This window comes from Diadema setosum, chromosome 9 (assembly GCF_964275005.1).
Source record: "Diadema setosum chromosome 9, eeDiaSeto1, whole genome shotgun sequence".
NCBI lineage: Eukaryota > Metazoa > Echinodermata > Echinoidea > Diadematoida > Diadematidae > Diadema > Diadema setosum.
Window position 1 is genome coordinate 20,020,778 of NC_092693.1, and position 16,642 is coordinate 20,037,419.

At 38.4% G+C, this 16,642-nt stretch overlaps 2 protein-coding genes and 1 long non-coding RNA gene across 3 annotated transcripts in view; all 3 read left to right on the top strand.

The window, feature by feature from the left end:
* The first annotated feature begins 252 nt into the window (after positions 1-252).
* LOC140233074 (E3 ubiquitin-protein ligase MYLIP-like) lies at positions 253-5,196 on the top strand. The gene is made up of 4 exons (XM_072313191.1): positions 253-392; positions 2,686-2,882; positions 3,486-3,875; positions 4,356-5,196. Exons 1-4 carry the CDS (start codon positions 306-308, stop codon positions 4,975-4,977), a joined length of 1,296 nt encoding a protein of 431 aa, XP_072169292.1. The 5' UTR covers positions 253-305; the 3' UTR covers positions 4,978-5,196.
* A 94-nt stretch (positions 5,197-5,290) lies between these two features.
* LOC140232962 (uncharacterized) lies at positions 5,291-9,124 on the top strand. Its single transcript, XR_011901511.1, has 2 exons — positions 5,291-5,488; positions 5,564-9,124. It is a non-coding gene; the product is annotated as an uncharacterized lncRNA (long non-coding RNA).
* Positions 9,125-12,154: 3,030 nt separating this feature from the next.
* LOC140233210 (rotatin-like) overlaps positions 12,155-16,642 on the top strand; it is an 89,045-nt gene continuing 84,557 nt past the window's right edge. The window contains exon 1 of the mRNA XM_072313323.1: positions 12,155-12,295. Coding sequence (XP_072169424.1) covers positions 12,196-12,295 — 100 coding nt within the window. The 5' untranslated portion in view covers positions 12,155-12,195. The remainder of the gene's footprint in view (positions 12,296-16,642) is intronic.

Below are 16,642 nucleotides of genomic sequence, written 5' to 3' on the forward strand. Positions count from 1 at the left end.
TAGCTTTCAGTTCATGCTGTTTTATCGATGAGAGATTTTTATGAAAGTCACCTTCACGCCGCACACACGTACGTACACGTAGGTCCTCCGTTCGCTCAAGCTGCTCGACGCAGTGAGCATTGGCCCTACCTAACCTAGCGCACGACACACACTTTTATTCACACACACACACACACAGTGTAAAATGCCCACGAGTAGTCTCCGTATATAAATTTGCGGTAACCGCAGTTCGCAGACAAAGCAAGCAGTGTTCGCTGTTCGTAGGGTAAAGTTGGTTGTCGCATGAGGAATAAAAGTGCTCCAAAATGTTGGTCTTAGTGAAAAAGCCGGATGGTCATATCTTGGAAATTGAAGTAGGACCTAAAGCAGTAGGTCAAGAATGTCTCGATCTGGTGAGTTTTGTGTTATCGTTTGCAATAAACGTAATATAACGTTACAAGGTATCTAGATGATACACGTTTGAGACTCGAGAGACGTAGGCCATGCAGGCATGTCGGCTCCAGCTGATCATCAGCTGGTCACATGATGAGGACCTTGTCAGTCTTTGCAAATACACTGTAGCTATGTAGTGTACCGCGTACCGGCGGCAGGTTTACCTATCATGCATTGACATGGACATGCGGGCGATGCAGCTTTGTGGTCATTTCTCCCACATGGCTTGCAGTTGCACTTCGATTTGGTCATTTGACACAGAGTAAATTTATTCATTCTATGGCAAAACCAAATGTGATTGTGAGTTAGGGTTTTGATATTTTTAGAGTTAGTGATGCCGATTCGATTTCTACATGAATTGAAAGCGTAAGTAATTTTGTAGGATCCAGCAATCATGGTACCGTATCATCATGATCATTGATCATGTTGATCAAGAAATAGGCCTAAAAGAAATTTTCTAGTCTTTGACATGTCTGAACATGCCATTCTAGTCTGGCGAGACTGTCACTGTCAGTCATGACGTAATTTGAATTTAACTGTATTATGTAAGTGTAGAGCATAGATAGAGGATAAGGATTGGGACATACACTACCATGGTACAATCACGTGGTAGTTTCACTAGACCCTGAAACAGAGTGTAGGCCTTTAATATTTGTTGACATTTCGCCTATCTGGATACTGTTGTAAACTATTTTTTTATATTTTTTTTTTGTTAAACAAATGGATTTTCAACCACTTGTTTTGGACTGTACAAATTGACAATATTGTGACCAAGCAAATAGACCCTTTAGATGCCCTAGTCACTCTGAAATGAGATTGAAATGAGTCTAGAGTAACTTTCACATTAAATGTTCATCTAGAGTTCGAAATTCTATAGACCAAAAGATCAGTCTGCATTTAGCATCGAGTACATCTGTGTAGACATGTTCCGTGGAGATTTCACCTGGTTTCATGGAATCCCTTGCAGGAAAACTGTCAAAGTCAAATATTATGAAACTCCTAAATATTAAACTAAAGTCTTTGACTCTTATATATCAGACAAAATTTTCTGTGTAATGTTAATCATACTTTATTGCCATATATTGCCATTGGTAAGTTGTCTCTTGTTTTATACATGTAGCATCAAGTTGTGGTTTTCTGAGTTTGTTGAAATCTATAACTTGTACAAGTGTACAGTTTGTATACAGCTGTAGTACAATGTATACCTTGGTCCTTGCATGTTTTAATTATTATCCAAGTATGGATGATGATGATGATGAGTGAAGACCAATGAAGTTGAAGTATTAATTCAACTGGTCTTAATTTAGAATCAAAGGTAATCCACTTTAAAAAGAAAGTCATCTAATCATTTGAAATACAGTCTGCAACTATTGTAAATGGCTTTCATTAAAAATAACCCAAATGCCAGAACTGGTATGTGACATACAACATTCAACAACCTGTATACTGTAAATGACTGCACCTGACCACTTTTCGTGTATACATGTACTATATGTCCTCATGATCATATTTAAAAAAAAAAAATCCTACTTTCAGGAATTTTTGTTGAATCAATGTTTGTAGACAAACACTAGCTACATGTACAAGTGTACATGTAGATTAGCAGACCTCCCAACCATTCAGAATTTGGAGGAGAGAATCTGAATTTTGACCATTCCCAACTCTTGTTTCAGTGTAGGAGTTTCATTGTTTTTCTGGATAATTTTACCAAATTCCTGTAGGAATTGCTCTTTCTTTCCTTCTCTTGAGCCAATTCATCCCTATTTTTTTTTTTTTCAGTCAAAAAAGATCGGGAGGTCTGAATTAGTGACAAGAGTTATCATAGCATCTGCTGAAAGAGTTAAAAAAATTAAATTTGCATTATGTATACCCTTCATCTGTGCTTATTAGAGAAGTTAGTTTGATGAAATTCAAGTGAAAGTGTGTACATTGTATTAAGATTATGATTTTTTTTTTTAAATTCTCTGATGTATTAACATATTACAGGGGTATCCATTTTGATACACAGAGACCTGTTCAAATGCTGCTATTCTATGAAAGTGATGAACATGATAATAGTATTTCAGAATATATACAGAGTTTGTTTGTCACCCATGGAAGGTCAAGCTGAAACTTGTTTATTATTGCATTCTTTCAGTGACTGGCAAAAAGTACACATTTACTGTGCTTTGACTGGCAAGTGTGCCATAACTTCGCTTTTTGATTGTTTATGTGATCTAAAATAATGTATTCAATGTTTCCCTGGCCCCACAGGCCTGTAACATGTTGAACATGGTCGAAGTGGACTACTTTGGCCTCCAGTTCCTTGCCAGGAAAGGAGAGCGTCATTGGCTCAATCTCAGGAATTCAATTACATCTCAGTTGCCGATTGGGTTCTCCGCACCCATCCGCTTGGAGCTGAGGGTAAAGTTCCACGTAGAGCCCCACATACTGCAGCAAGACATTACGAGGTGAGTGGACCCAGCATGTGTGAATGGCTGCGATCTTTCAGTGAAATGTGATATTAGTGAAGACCGTGAAAAGTGAAAACCATTGATTAGAGATAGGAATATTAGTCATCAGCTTTCATTGCTGTACAGGTACATTGTACATGTTTGTTATGATACTATTCATAGAGGTGGCTGGCATTGAACCCTCTGGTAATAGCTGTTAACTTCTAAAAATGCAGAGTAGTGTTTTTGTTTGTCTTTGCTGCTCTTGTTTGTGTTAGTGATTTGTTTGTTTGCTTTGCAGGAGTATGCATGTGTCAAATTCTGTAGTTCATGACCTGACACATAGGTATTCAATTGTCAAATGAAAAGAGCAAACACTCCTAACTACAAAGATGCTTCAAATTCACTATTATTTGATGTTAATACATCAGCAATAAATCTAAAAGTACATACAGTGTAAACACAGACATGCCTTGGTGACCACATCATTGAGGGCATGCCAGGTAACAAGTACAAATTGTAGTATCCCCATGGGCACTGCACCTGTTTGTAACATTGTACAGGCAGAACTTGATTGCACTTGTAAATCAAAACATTTCCCCTCGCTTCTCTCCTTTGCAGACATCTCTTCTTTCATGATGCCAAACTGCTGGCGCACGAGGGTAAATTGAAGGCGCCCATGAAGGATGCCGCCCGCCTCGCTGCCTTCTTCATGCAGGCAGAGAAAGGGGACTTCTCGTCGACGAATGGCGATGTCGAGCAGCTCGCCCAGTGCTTTCCTCAGTATCAAGACTCTGAGGAGTTCAAGGTGACAGCGCAGGCGGAATACGCCCGGCTGCGGAGCATGAAGCAGAGTCATGCCTTGGTCATGCTGCTGAGAGAAGTATGTGGGAACGATACGTACGGCCTGGACACCTTCAGCGCCAAGGGCTCTTCAGGCCAGCTCTACGAGGTTGGCGTTGGTCCTCATGGAGTTCTGGTCACCAGTGCTGACTCTTCAGAAATGTTGAAGTAAGAGCATTACTTTTTATGCCCTTTGTCCTTTTTGAAAGACTTTTCAGAGTACGGAATGTAGAGACATTTTCTGTGTTGATGCTCATTTTTTTCCTTATTTCTAGTCAACAGTTTGAACTTGTAGAAATGTTTTTTTATTATTCTCATGTTATGTCATAACAACAAATTAAAGATGGAGTAAACAGTTTAAAGTTAGGTATTGTAGTTGGTGATGATGTTCATCCACTAGATAACTACATTGCAGTTTGCAGCTTTGTTACAATTGAGGATTTAGAAGTAAAATCGTTTTTATTAAATGTTATTTTGCATCCTTGGTAGAAGATTTCTATTTGCCCTTGCAAGGAGAGTATCTGATAGAATTGTAACATTCAGGATTAGTATTTGTCAGCAAGCCTAGGGTGTTCTTTGCGGCAATGGTGTGGAAATGCAAGAATTTTCATGCAAGATTTCTTTTTTTGTCATGTACTCTTGTTGTAGGATCCCTCTGGCTTGTGTCAAACAGCTTACTGTAGACAAGAGAGATTGTGACATCTGCTACACAGTTGATGATGGACACAACTTCAGGACTGAAAATCTCGCAATGACGCTGGGCAGCAAAGAGTTAACGGAGGGAATATACCGGTCCATCACAGAGAAAGTCGAGTTCTTCACGAGCGAGACAGTCAGCGAGCCTGTCAAAGACACATTTGTTAGAGATCTTCGCGGCAGCATCTGCTCCTTCCTGAAAATGCAGACGGACACGGGGAAGAAGTACTCATTCGACCTGCGCCGAACTCAGCAGGAGGTGCATGACCAAGCGCGGCGGGAGCTATTCCGACGGGGCATCACTGCGCAGTGCGCGCACTCCGACCTCGCCGCCCAGGCCAACGACAGGGATAACCGGACTGAACTCGAGGAACAGCTCCAGAGGTACCAGGATGCCGTTCTCTGCCGGGTCTGCATGAACGCCCACTTGGATACCGTGCTCTTGCCCTGTGGCCATCTCATTATCTGCAGTACCTGTGCCGAGATGGTGTCCTGCTGTCCGTCTTGCCGCGTCGATATCGTAGAGAAGAAGAGAGTGTATTGGGCAGGGGACAGCCCGCTCAGGCCGTGCTGAGTGACCATGTACATGTGAACCCATAAACAGTTTTGTTGTCATCAGTATTATGAAATTTCTTGCTCAGTGTTATAATTATATGATGTAAGAAGAAAAGAAAAATGGTTAGTGTGTTCAAGCGTGAATACAACTAAATCAAATGAAAGAGCTAAAACATTCTAAATTAAAGTGAAGGCAAAAAACATTTTATTTGTCTTCTAAGGTTTTCCTTGTTTTCTATTTGGGCCACATAAAAAAAAAAAGAAAAGAACATTGGTAAGTCATAGAGGCTGCTGAACTTTTTCTATTTAATTGACAATTTCAACCCCAATAGTACAATAGCATCTTCCATACAACTGAGTGTGTGCACAGTCATGTAAGCACAATTGTGTAAGAAAATATACACATGTTTGTCTCTACTTGAACATGTTTACATGTATGCCAATGTGGGGAAATCTAAACTCTTGTCAGTTTTCATTAATTTGAATGCCGCACTGATGTAGGAGGATAATATAAAATGCTGAATTTCTATGTAGAGTAGGGGGATAGACAAGAAGTATACATGCACTCGCTGTGATTATATCAGCATCTATCACTCCATTGCAAGGTTATTCTTTTAAAACTTATGTACAGCCTTGTACAGGTACATGTAAATACCAGCTCAGAGGCACAGTGGTCTATAAAATGTCTCTGTGTTTGTGGGGCTGTGATGTGAATATTACGACTCCATCAGATATGAACTTTGACACCCTTCTGTGTACAGTTACAGTAGTGGGCCGAGTCGACATGTAATGTCCTGTGGTTTGATACGACGTAGTGAGAGACTGGGGATGTTGGAGATATTGAGTGCAGCTGTCATGCATACAGCTGTATATATGGCATATCCCATCTCATGATGGTGATGCAAAAGATTACCACATACTTATTGTAATGTTCTTTAAGATGCTAATATATAGTTAGCTTTACATGATGCAAGTTTTACTACTAGAAATGTGATATGTGCCACATGGTAAGATGTTGCTAGTTTTGGACAACATTTTTGTAGATAGTATAGCTATATATTTCAATAATGGTCACATTTTTGTAAAGTTTATAAAGAAATTGCCTTGAGAAGTAGAGTCTTGAAGAGTGCTCATATTTTTAGATGAAAATTGTAAAGGCTTCTGGTTGATGATACATTTGTTTACTAAAAGTCAGCAGGAGCCATGTTACACTGTATTGTAATGCAACAGAATGCATACGTTGTGTATTCACATTATTTATAGTTTTTAGTGTTGTAGATTTACTCTTTGGTATGCACCACATATGCGTTAGGATTGTACATGTGATTATTGTACAGTCACATCATACATGTAGAATTTGTACACATTGCTTTCTACCAGTAAGTACCTGATGTACATTCATGGTGTCTTGTGTTGAAATAGTGCTTCAGATTGCAATTTTTGTACTTTTTATTTTGTTGTTTGCATTCCGTGTGATAGAAATTTCAGCTACTTAGTATGTGCAATATATTTGGATTGTATGTGACAACCATGACTCCTTTCATGCTTTCAGTGGAGTCCTTTAAAATGCTATGAATGGGGTACAATGTACACATAGGGAGGCCTGAATATTTGTTGCTTGGTGCTTATGGAATTCAGGCTAAAAATGTAATTGTACTTAACACCAGGTGCAGAACTCAGAAGTTCATGTAGATTTGACCCCCGCCCCCTGCAATTTTCCCCTGATATGTGTTCTCAGATCGCCTTTACCTTTTTTTCTTTTTTCTTTTTTAACAGAAAGGCCAAGCCTTCTTTTTAAGCAACATACATGTTATTTATTTATTTATTTTTATTCTCTGGTGGTCCCTGTAATTGGCTTCTGCTTTTTTAGCACACATTCCAAATCTAACCACAGTTTAGTAACTCAAAAAGCTCACAGGGTTGCTACAATGTACTAAAGATTTCTGGAATCCACCACATTTGGTCTTTCTGTGTGACAGTCTGCCTGTCTGTGTTGCAATGAAGTTTTTACTCATTTGTTTGGTTCTCAGGTACACATGTGGTAGGATGCCTCATGTCACTTGAGAATTGTGACAAGTTTGCATTGTGCCAGGCAGAAAGCACTGCAGATGAATGCAGTAAGGCAAGGTTTAATTGTTTTGCAATTTTCTCCTCCTTTTTTTTTTAAGTTATTGGGTACAGTGCAAGCATATGCACTTGCAGTGTATGATTTTTATTTCGTATAAATGAACTAAGTAAGATTTCTATGTAAAGCTGATGCTGTGTCACTCACATCAATATTTATGATATAACAAGGCGAGAACCTTGTGTGCTTATTCAATGCAAGTAGATTAGTGCTGAGCTGTGAGTACCTCGGTTGCATGTACGTTGTACTGCAATAATTTCATTCATTTGAGTTACAAGTATGTGTATGTAGTTTCCCCTAGTATTGAAGTTGTGGATTTGCACCTGAAGCAAATTTCAAAGAACAAGAGCGTTGCTTTTTACCTTAATGAGAGGCAGAATTATTTATTTTACTTTGACTACTTTAACAGTTTGAAAAAGAAAAACCAAAACAAAACCGGAGTATACAGGGATGAATGGATTGTATGCAGGCAGTTACACCCCCCCCCCCCATATTTGTGCCATAACACAAATATTTGGGAAAAACCCCTTTTTTCTAATTTTACCAAATTGTGCCATATTTTAAATGTTGTACAGGCTTGTACAACCAAATGTAGTAAATGCAGACACCCCAAAGCATGTGATCCACATGTACAGCTATCTGGATGATGTACATTGTAGGCTTGAATGCAGCGATGGCTTTGGCAGGCTTACTGTTTGCTAGTGAGGCCATATAATCCCTGTACTGATTGCACAAAGCCAAAATCCCGTCACAGCTCTGGAAAACTGTCATTGAAAATTTCTTACAAAGATGTACATCGCTTATTGCGCAATGGCCAGAATATTGGCGAATTCCTGTGTGTAAGAAGTCTGGTATGATTCCAACTGGAATACAAAAAGAAAGAGAGGAGAGGAAAAAACAGAATGGAATTAAGTACAATGTACAAGGGAAAAACAGTACAATTCGTGTGCACAACTCGTGGTAAACAAGCCACTAGGTGACTTTGTGGGCTTTGTGAAAAGGCAACGAGGTGTGTTACATTGTGCTGTCATTCAGGAGCTTCACAATGGGGCTTTCCAGTTGATGTGCCCAATTGCTGGGGAATGAACTGTATACTGGACTGAATTCCTGATCAGCCCTAGCTGGAGATAATCCTACACCCCTTTCCCCACCCCCACTACTTCTCTGCCATAGCATTGAACAGACAAATAATGCTTTGATGTACAGTGTATGAAGACACATTGTATTTAAGTAATTTCACCTCTTTGCCAGTTGCTTGCTCCAGTTCTTTATATATTCTGGAAGATCCTTCAAAATTGAAAGAAAAATGTCAAGGAGAATGTTTTGTTCTGCAAGTCGTGTGTAATTTGATGATAAAGCCAACTGATTTATTTACCTAACGTTCAGGTTTTTGCACCTTCATGCCAATTCTCATGATCAAGACTCAAACTGTAACGAAGTCAGCACTATGATATTCAAGAATTACAGTTGTAGGTGTGATGAAAGAAGTATTTGTTGTTGTGTGTATCTCCTTTTCGTTGGTGCAGTATAAAAGAAAAGCATGTGTTGACTCATTGTCATAGTAAATTCTTTCTAGGCATTGCACTTAAAACTGGTTTGAAAAGTTTGTTGTCCCTCAGTATACAAACCTTGTGTCAAATGCTAATGAAGACTCAATTTTTGTCTGGTTTTGCTTGGACCAATCGTGTGATTTTACTTATTCTACTAGTAGAGATACATGAATTTATGTACTCAGAAAGCTAACATTGCCAAATGCAGTAGTCTGTGGAGAGCCAATACCACTGAAGAAATGCGTAAATTTTTATGAATTGTGTGCAGATGTCAATTGGCTATTTGGAGATGTTGCCATAGTAATGAGTTATCTGTGCATGCCATAGAATAAACCCCCTAATGTAAAAATGGATAGCCAAACATGCAGCTCATTCCATATCGTCTTGTAAATTATGGTAGCAGGAGAAATGGAAATTATCCTGTAACCCCCCTCTTGACCATATGGATTTTTAAATGTGAAGCCAATAAACATGAAAATAACCGGAAAGTATTTTTGCATTACCATTTGGGCTCTTCATATCTGCCTGCGTCCTGTGTGTTCTGCATTTGGTATAAGTATACAGTACATAAAGTATACAATGTAAGTACATACAGTATATGTAAATATGTTTCATATATATATATTATTATATATATATATATATATATATATATATATATATATATGCACACACACACACACACACAGGTAGTGCTTTTTTAGAAGTGTAACAAAACACTTAACGTCTCTAAAGGAGGAGTTCTATTTTCCTGAAGAGATTTTTTTTTTTTTCCCTTGAAGTGCGTACATGTAGTGCTATTGGAAGGGAAAATGTCTGGCATGGAAAATGTAACTCCCAAAGGACCGTCAAGCGTAATAATACAATGATAGACAACACAATACCGGTTCTTCATTCTAGGCCAGTCTGCAGCAAGTGAAAATTATGAAATATGCTGATGTGACGTCTCTGCTCGCAAATATAATAACTTTGTTAGTCACATGATTGCATTGCATCACTGACCAGTGTTATGTAGAGCGCTGATTGCACATACACCTACATAAAAAACACACACACACAATATATGCATATCTTGTTCATGTGACATAATATACTTTTTTTGGATAATTCTTTATTCAAATTTCGTTCAATTTCATATCACAGAAACAATCTTTCACAGAAACAAAAACAAAAAAACATACAAAGACAAACTGCATTATACACAAACATTGTACAAAATAACGTCAATCTTACACTGTATATACACACATTGTACTATTTTACATACACACGCACGCACGCACATATATATATATATATATATATATATATATATATATATATATATATATATTCAATTATTCATTTGCAATTTGTGAAGGCTATCTTGGTGTAGAGTACTCAATGTCTTGGAGACCAAATTAATGTAGAATAATAATTACATTCGCACAGCTAGTTAACTCTAGAGCAGGTTTGTCTGTGCTCTACTGATACTATTGGAAGTTTCGCACAATCATAACATCAATCTTACACTGCATATATATGCATTGTACTATTTTACACACACAAACACTCATGTACACACATTCAGTACATACACCCATACACAACACACCACACACGCACGCATGCTCACATATACATAGGCCTGTATGTATATATATATATATATATATAATACATATTTATATATATATATATTCTATTATTTATTTGTAATTTGTGAAGGCTATCTTGGTGTAGAGTACTCACTGTCTTGGAGACCAAATTAATGTAGAATGATAATTACATTCGCACAGTTATTTGACTTTAGAGCAGGTTTGTCTTTGCTCTACTGATACTATTGGAAGTTTCACACAATCATAACATCAATCTTACACTGCATATATATGCATTGTACTATTTTACACACACAAACACTCAGGTACACACATACAGTACATACACCCATACACAACACACCACACACGCACGCACACACACTCACATATACATAGGCCTATATATATATATATATATATATATATATATATATATATATATATATATATATACATACATATATATATATATATATATATATATATATATATATATATATATATATATTCAATTATTTATTTGCAATTTGTGAAGGCTATCTTGGTGTAGAGTACTCAATGTCTTGGAAACCAAATTAATGTAGAATAATAATTACATTCGCACAGTTATTTGACTCTAGAGCAGGTTCGTCTGTGCTCTCCTGATACTATTGAAGTTTCGCACAATCTACAGGAGATGTAATCATCAGGCAAGTGATAAAACATTTTTTTTTTTTTTTTGGTTATAAGTCAATACTGTCGGGCAAACACAGTGGAAACTGTATTTAGTGCAAAACACAATATCACACAAAAGGTGGTGTGCATGTTACTGTAGGTGAAGTGGGTGTAGAAGGGGATTGAAATACATGTAGGTTTTTAAAAAAAGAGTCTGCATGGTAGGGTACATAACTTGTTGCAATACGCTTTTGGGAAAACTGCAGGTGAAAAGAAAATTCAATTTGTAAACTAGTATATCCATTGATATTCAAATACTTTTGAATGCAAGAAAATGGATAAAAATTATATTAGTTTGATTTACACAATGCTGTGGAAAAATCACCAGTGACTGTGCCAATGATGATATATTATGACAATTATGGCTAAATTTGATTATGTTTAATATTTCAGTATTATGATTTTATCGACAAATGATAAATTTTACCATTATCATTATCATTATGTAGTATATTAACCTTGATAATATATTGTTATTGACACAACCAGAGAATTGATACTGAATATTTCCGCGTCTTTCACTCTTATGAAGTTTACACACAAGAAGAGTGTGGTGATAAACAAATCATGTTCCGTGGTATATACAAACAACTATATAAGTAGTAATTTTATGGTACCAAATATATCAATATTATTGATATACACATATCAGACCATGCATAGATTATACCATGCGAAAGTCTACCCTGCTATCAGGATTGTACTGTGTACACTCTACAAACCACACATCATTTTCTCGAGGGAACATGTGGTAAGAAAATACACCTCATCCCTTTGTTATTATCATCATTATGATAATTGTCAACGTTTTCATTGACATCGGGATTTATTGTTCACTACTTTAGTAGGCCTACTTGTAAGTTGTAGTTTGTGCATGTAAGATCGGTCTGTATCTGGTTGTCGGGGATATGTTCAGCGGAGACTGCGTCTGGCTTCACAGAACCCCCTCTTATACAACGGATGAGAGCTGATAAAGTAAAAAAAACACCAAAAAACAAAAGACTCCTCTGGACATAGACGGATTTTTCTGTCTACCTATCAATTATGGTACGTAACATGTAGGCCTACATGTATTTTGACGGCGCACCTGAAGAATCACACAGATAAACATTACACAGCCTTGAATCAGGCTATGGAACCTCTTTGGTAGGACTGTATGTTATGCATAATGTTCACCCCTACAGTACGTGCGCACGTACGTACGTAAACGAGCTAAAAATGGCGGCCTATTCGAAGTGTTCAACCAACGACAGAGTGTTTGACAGACGATGTTAACGGCGACGGGGCCTCTCCCAGAGCTTGAGAATATGGATAGGAAAGCAGAACCTGCTATGCTACCTACGCTGGAACCAATATTTACAAAATTGGGTAAATATCTCAACATCTGACCCTCATCTACTGGACCCATCCTGGGCCACAGTAGCGTGAGTACCGTAACCCCGGCGCGGGGCACTGTTCAGTGGAAGTACGGGGTGGTGCATGGTGGGGTCGCCGGGTCGCTGGTGCATGGTGTCAGGGAGGTCTCTTCCCACCTCCCTGCTCTGGTGCGGTTAACAGCACCGTAATCTAGAGACAAAGAGTCAATCTCGTAGTCGTACGTGTGTCGTGAGCCCGACCGCGACCGACGCGACGGCCGACCAGACCCCGTACGAAGCACAGTGACAGGGGGGTGTTTCTGTTCTTAAACTTAAAAAGTTACGAAGGACTTGAGAACGACTGGTTGCTGGTGATCAGTTCTTGTGCTAAATTATTGAGATTTCTAGTTAACGTTAGTAGGATGGGGGTTGGGTGTCCAGACACTTAAGACTCTCGCGTACTGACTTGCTTATTTTACTTTTTTGAATACGCATTTACTGTTTACGTATATGTAGGCGCGTCAATTGTCAATTGTCAATTGTCAAACCAGACGCACTTTACAGTACGCGTCCGGTCCCACAACCTGTCCTGACACCCAATGACTGGGTATATAGCACTAACGTTACTACATGACATACATTAAGATAGCCCGACCAGACGCTGTTAATACGCTACGCGAATACAGCGTCTGACCAGCGAGCGGGCACCTTCAAAGTGGGGAACCACAACACAACTACAAAACTTATGAAACTTTATACGTTCTTTATAAACAGTGTTTCTACACGTTACCAAACGTTACTCACCTTAAGTGCATGCTTGTATTAGAGAAGGTTCGTAAGTCCATTGAGAGCCCTCGTGATAAGTCCGTGGAACCAAAAAATGATACTTTCTGGCGGATTCCCTAACACCGTCGGGGTTCATCGTTGCAGTATTCAAAATGGCGCCTTGATCTCTGCGGAAATCTTTTGCGTGCGTGCGATGCGCTGCGCTTGAGTGTTGGTGTAGCAGCACGGTCGGTATCGACAGCGCGACCTTTTGAAAGGGCATTCAGAAGACGATGTACTGTTCGTGAACCGTTCACACATGCTGCATATAACCATCATTTTAGGTAAGTAATTAAATCTAAATTTCAATATTCATAGCATAGATATGAAGTCTCATTATCATTTTGTTCGTCAGATGAGTTTGAAGTGACAAAAAAAATGATCTAAAGTATCAAAATTCAATCCGATCGCATGCGATCGTTGGACCCTCTTCGTGTTTGGAGCTTCGCTGGTACAGCCCTGTCGTGCTACGTATGTACAGCGGCGACTGGGCTGTGTATAGTTAACATTAAGACTACTTAAGAACTGATCACCAGTCCCGTCCTTCGTAACTTGCTAATAATGTTAAGAACAGCTTTGTGAAACACCCCCAGGGCTGTGCTGACTGCTATCATGCTATGCAAATCGAGTCGTTACCATTTTCATGTTAGTTGTTGATGCGATGTCGAGTGGCAAATACAGGTCGAACCAGTGTACATTCACTTGATTTAGGGAGAATTGAGTAAGATGAAAAAGCTTTTTTCTGTTCAATGACATGAGACAAGATCGGCAATGTCAGGAAATCTACATTTTTGTAGATCTCTAGCGTTAGACCATGTAGACTACAATGTAGATCGACTATAGATCTAAACTACCATTAGTCATAGATCTAACTTTCCTATATAAGTGAGAAATAATCAAATTATTCTCTAACATGTTAATAGTCTTTTCACAAACACAGTCACACAGCACAGATAATTTGCTTGTATGTGTGAATCCGTAATCACAAGATTTGCATTTGTATACATCATACATGTAACACTATTAACAGTACTTCTACTACTACCAACAGTAGGTCTAGATATAGAGGTCTACTCCCTGTTTGACATTAAATTTGGTTTAGCGATTATATAGACCCCAATCCTTGTAATAGCTTTGGAACCATCCATTGCAGATCCATGCAACAATACAGAGCGCATGCTGGTGGCATAGATAGTGCGATTTCGCACTGGGTGCCTAACTTCTATTTTATGTATTTAGGAATCTATCTTTTTTTTTTTTTTTTTTTTTGGCATAGGACCTAAAATTCAATCTTTTAATAAGCTCGAGGCATTTTCTGGATGTATCTGGATCTGGATGTAGAAACTAGTACAGTGTAGGACCTTTCGGTATACATGTACATGTAAGGCACCGAGGGTGAGAAGAGGGTGCAGGTACTTTAGTCGAATTGAAGATGACTCTTCTCAATCTTTGCTTTAAATACTACAGGTGATATGCTATTGGCGACTTCGATGTGGAGCTGGTTCCAAACCAGAGTTTAGAAAAAAAAAAAATTCAGTTGCTCTGTTTTACAATGTCTTACCGAGTATCAAACACTCTGTGATTTGTGGCATATTTCTCTACAATGTTGTCTGTATTACAATCTTCGAATTTCTTTACTGTGATGTTTCGCTTTGGTCTTATTTTTTTGAAAGGAAGTTTTTCAACAGGTAGGGCTGGGACCAACCCCTCGACCACTTTGAAGAAGGATGTTAATCTCAGGACCTGGCTTCTCGAGGCAAGAAGTGGCAGATTTAGTTTTTCCTTCATTTAGGTGACACTACTGGATCGTGGGAGGTGTAGTCACTGCATATAAACCTTGCAGCTCTCCGTTGTGTTTTTTTTCTAGGCATTTGATGTCTTTTCGTAGATACGGGCCCCATACACAAGCACCATACTCCAAGCTTGACCGTACCAATGCAATGAATGCTGTTCTCTTGCAGTTCTCAGGGCAGAAGTTGATATTCCTGCGTAATAGTGCAAGTTCTGTGTTTGCCTTCTTCACTGATCAGTTGTTGTAGTAGGACCATTTGAGGTCATCTGCTATAGTGAGTCCAAGGCATGGATGTTGTGGTGTGTACTTGAGGATGTGCCCATTTATATGATAAAGATATGAGGATTTTACATCAATGCTCTTAACTTACCATTTGTCAGCATTGAACCTCATTCCCCAATCAGTTGCCCATTTTTCCAGTTGAGATAGATCTTCTTGTAACTTGAGATGAACCCGCTGAGATTTGACTTGTTTGTGAAAACCTTTCACCCATCTCTTAGCTTGCATCACTTTAGATCCTCAAAATGATGAATTTTCACATCAAAGTCAACGATACACATTCTCAAAGCAGCGCACACTGCAGTCATTTGTTTGATCTGAATATGAAGTAGCCATCGTATTTATAGTGATCACAGCGAAATGTCGATGGTACATCAACTTCATGTGTCTTCAAAAAGATATTTAAAAATTTTGTCCTCTTTCTGTCAGCATGTACCAAGTCTTGCTGTAGTGGTTTTATTAACTACTAGTACTATTTGTGACCATGCATCACAAGACCAACGAAAAGTCGCATGCCCTGATTTTGCCTGAGGACTCAAAACAGGTGAAATGGGTGAACTTACTCAATCTTAAGTTGTTTATATTTTCTGATAGAGCAAATTTTCTATGTAACTCAAATGTTGAGGGTTTTTAAAGCGAATTGGAAAGTATGTTTTTCTCAGTCTTTACAGAACAGTATTTTTAAAGAATAGAGTGATTAGGTATGTCTAGAGGTCTCTTTTCATTTCACAAAAACTCTGTTCACACTGTTCACTTTCAACTCTGATAACTTTTGAAAGGATAATGCTACTGCATTTAAAGTTGATATCAGTCGTGAATAGGATGAGATGAATGAGTGAAAATTTCAGCTTAATTTGATGATCCCTTTATTCAGGGATGCTAGTTTTCAGTTTAAGCCTGAATTCAGGCCCTGGCAGTTTCAAAGGTCAGGCTTTTTCATGTAAAAAAAATTTCAAAGCCTCTTTTGTCAGTGAACACTTCCAGAGTGTATGTACTTTTTTCCATTATTTAGACAGGTGAGGAAGGTCCAGTTGTATTGAGTTACATATATACAGTCCGACCTCTCCTATTCGGACATGTCAGGACCGACGCTCATCTGAATAAGGGATTTGGCTGGATATGGGAGACTCAATGTTTTATACACACAGCTGCCGAAGATCAGTCGCCTGTTACTGTGCCATGCCGTGATTTAATGAGAAGTTATTCTGCCCATGCTCTTGCAGTGATTTGGGGGTAGTGAATCTCTGAATGCATATTATTTAGATGAAAATTAGATGTGAATGTGTGTTAATTACGTTGGGAATAGTACATGCAATTCATGTGAGTTTGTGTAGGAATTTGGCTATGAGTTCGAAATTTCCCTTTTCCCCATTAAAAAATTAAATCACGTCAGATCACATCCAAATATAAGAAAGATCCGAATAAAGGGAGGCCGCATAGGAGGGGTCAGACTGTACATCATTT

Bases quoted from the DNA above. Each gene is read 5' to 3' on its own strand.
- LOC140233074 (XM_072313191.1), top strand. From the start codon at position 306: ATGTTGGTCTTAGTGAAAAAGCCGGATGGTCATATCTTGGAAATTGAA. The intron at 393-2,685 runs GTGAGTTTTGTG...CTGGCCCCACAG, and splicing joins GTCAAGAATGTCTCGATCTG to GCCTGTAACATGTTGAACAT. The intron at 2,883-3,485 runs GTGAGTGGACCC...TCTCCTTTGCAG, and splicing joins CTGCAGCAAGACATTACGAG to ACATCTCTTCTTTCATGATG.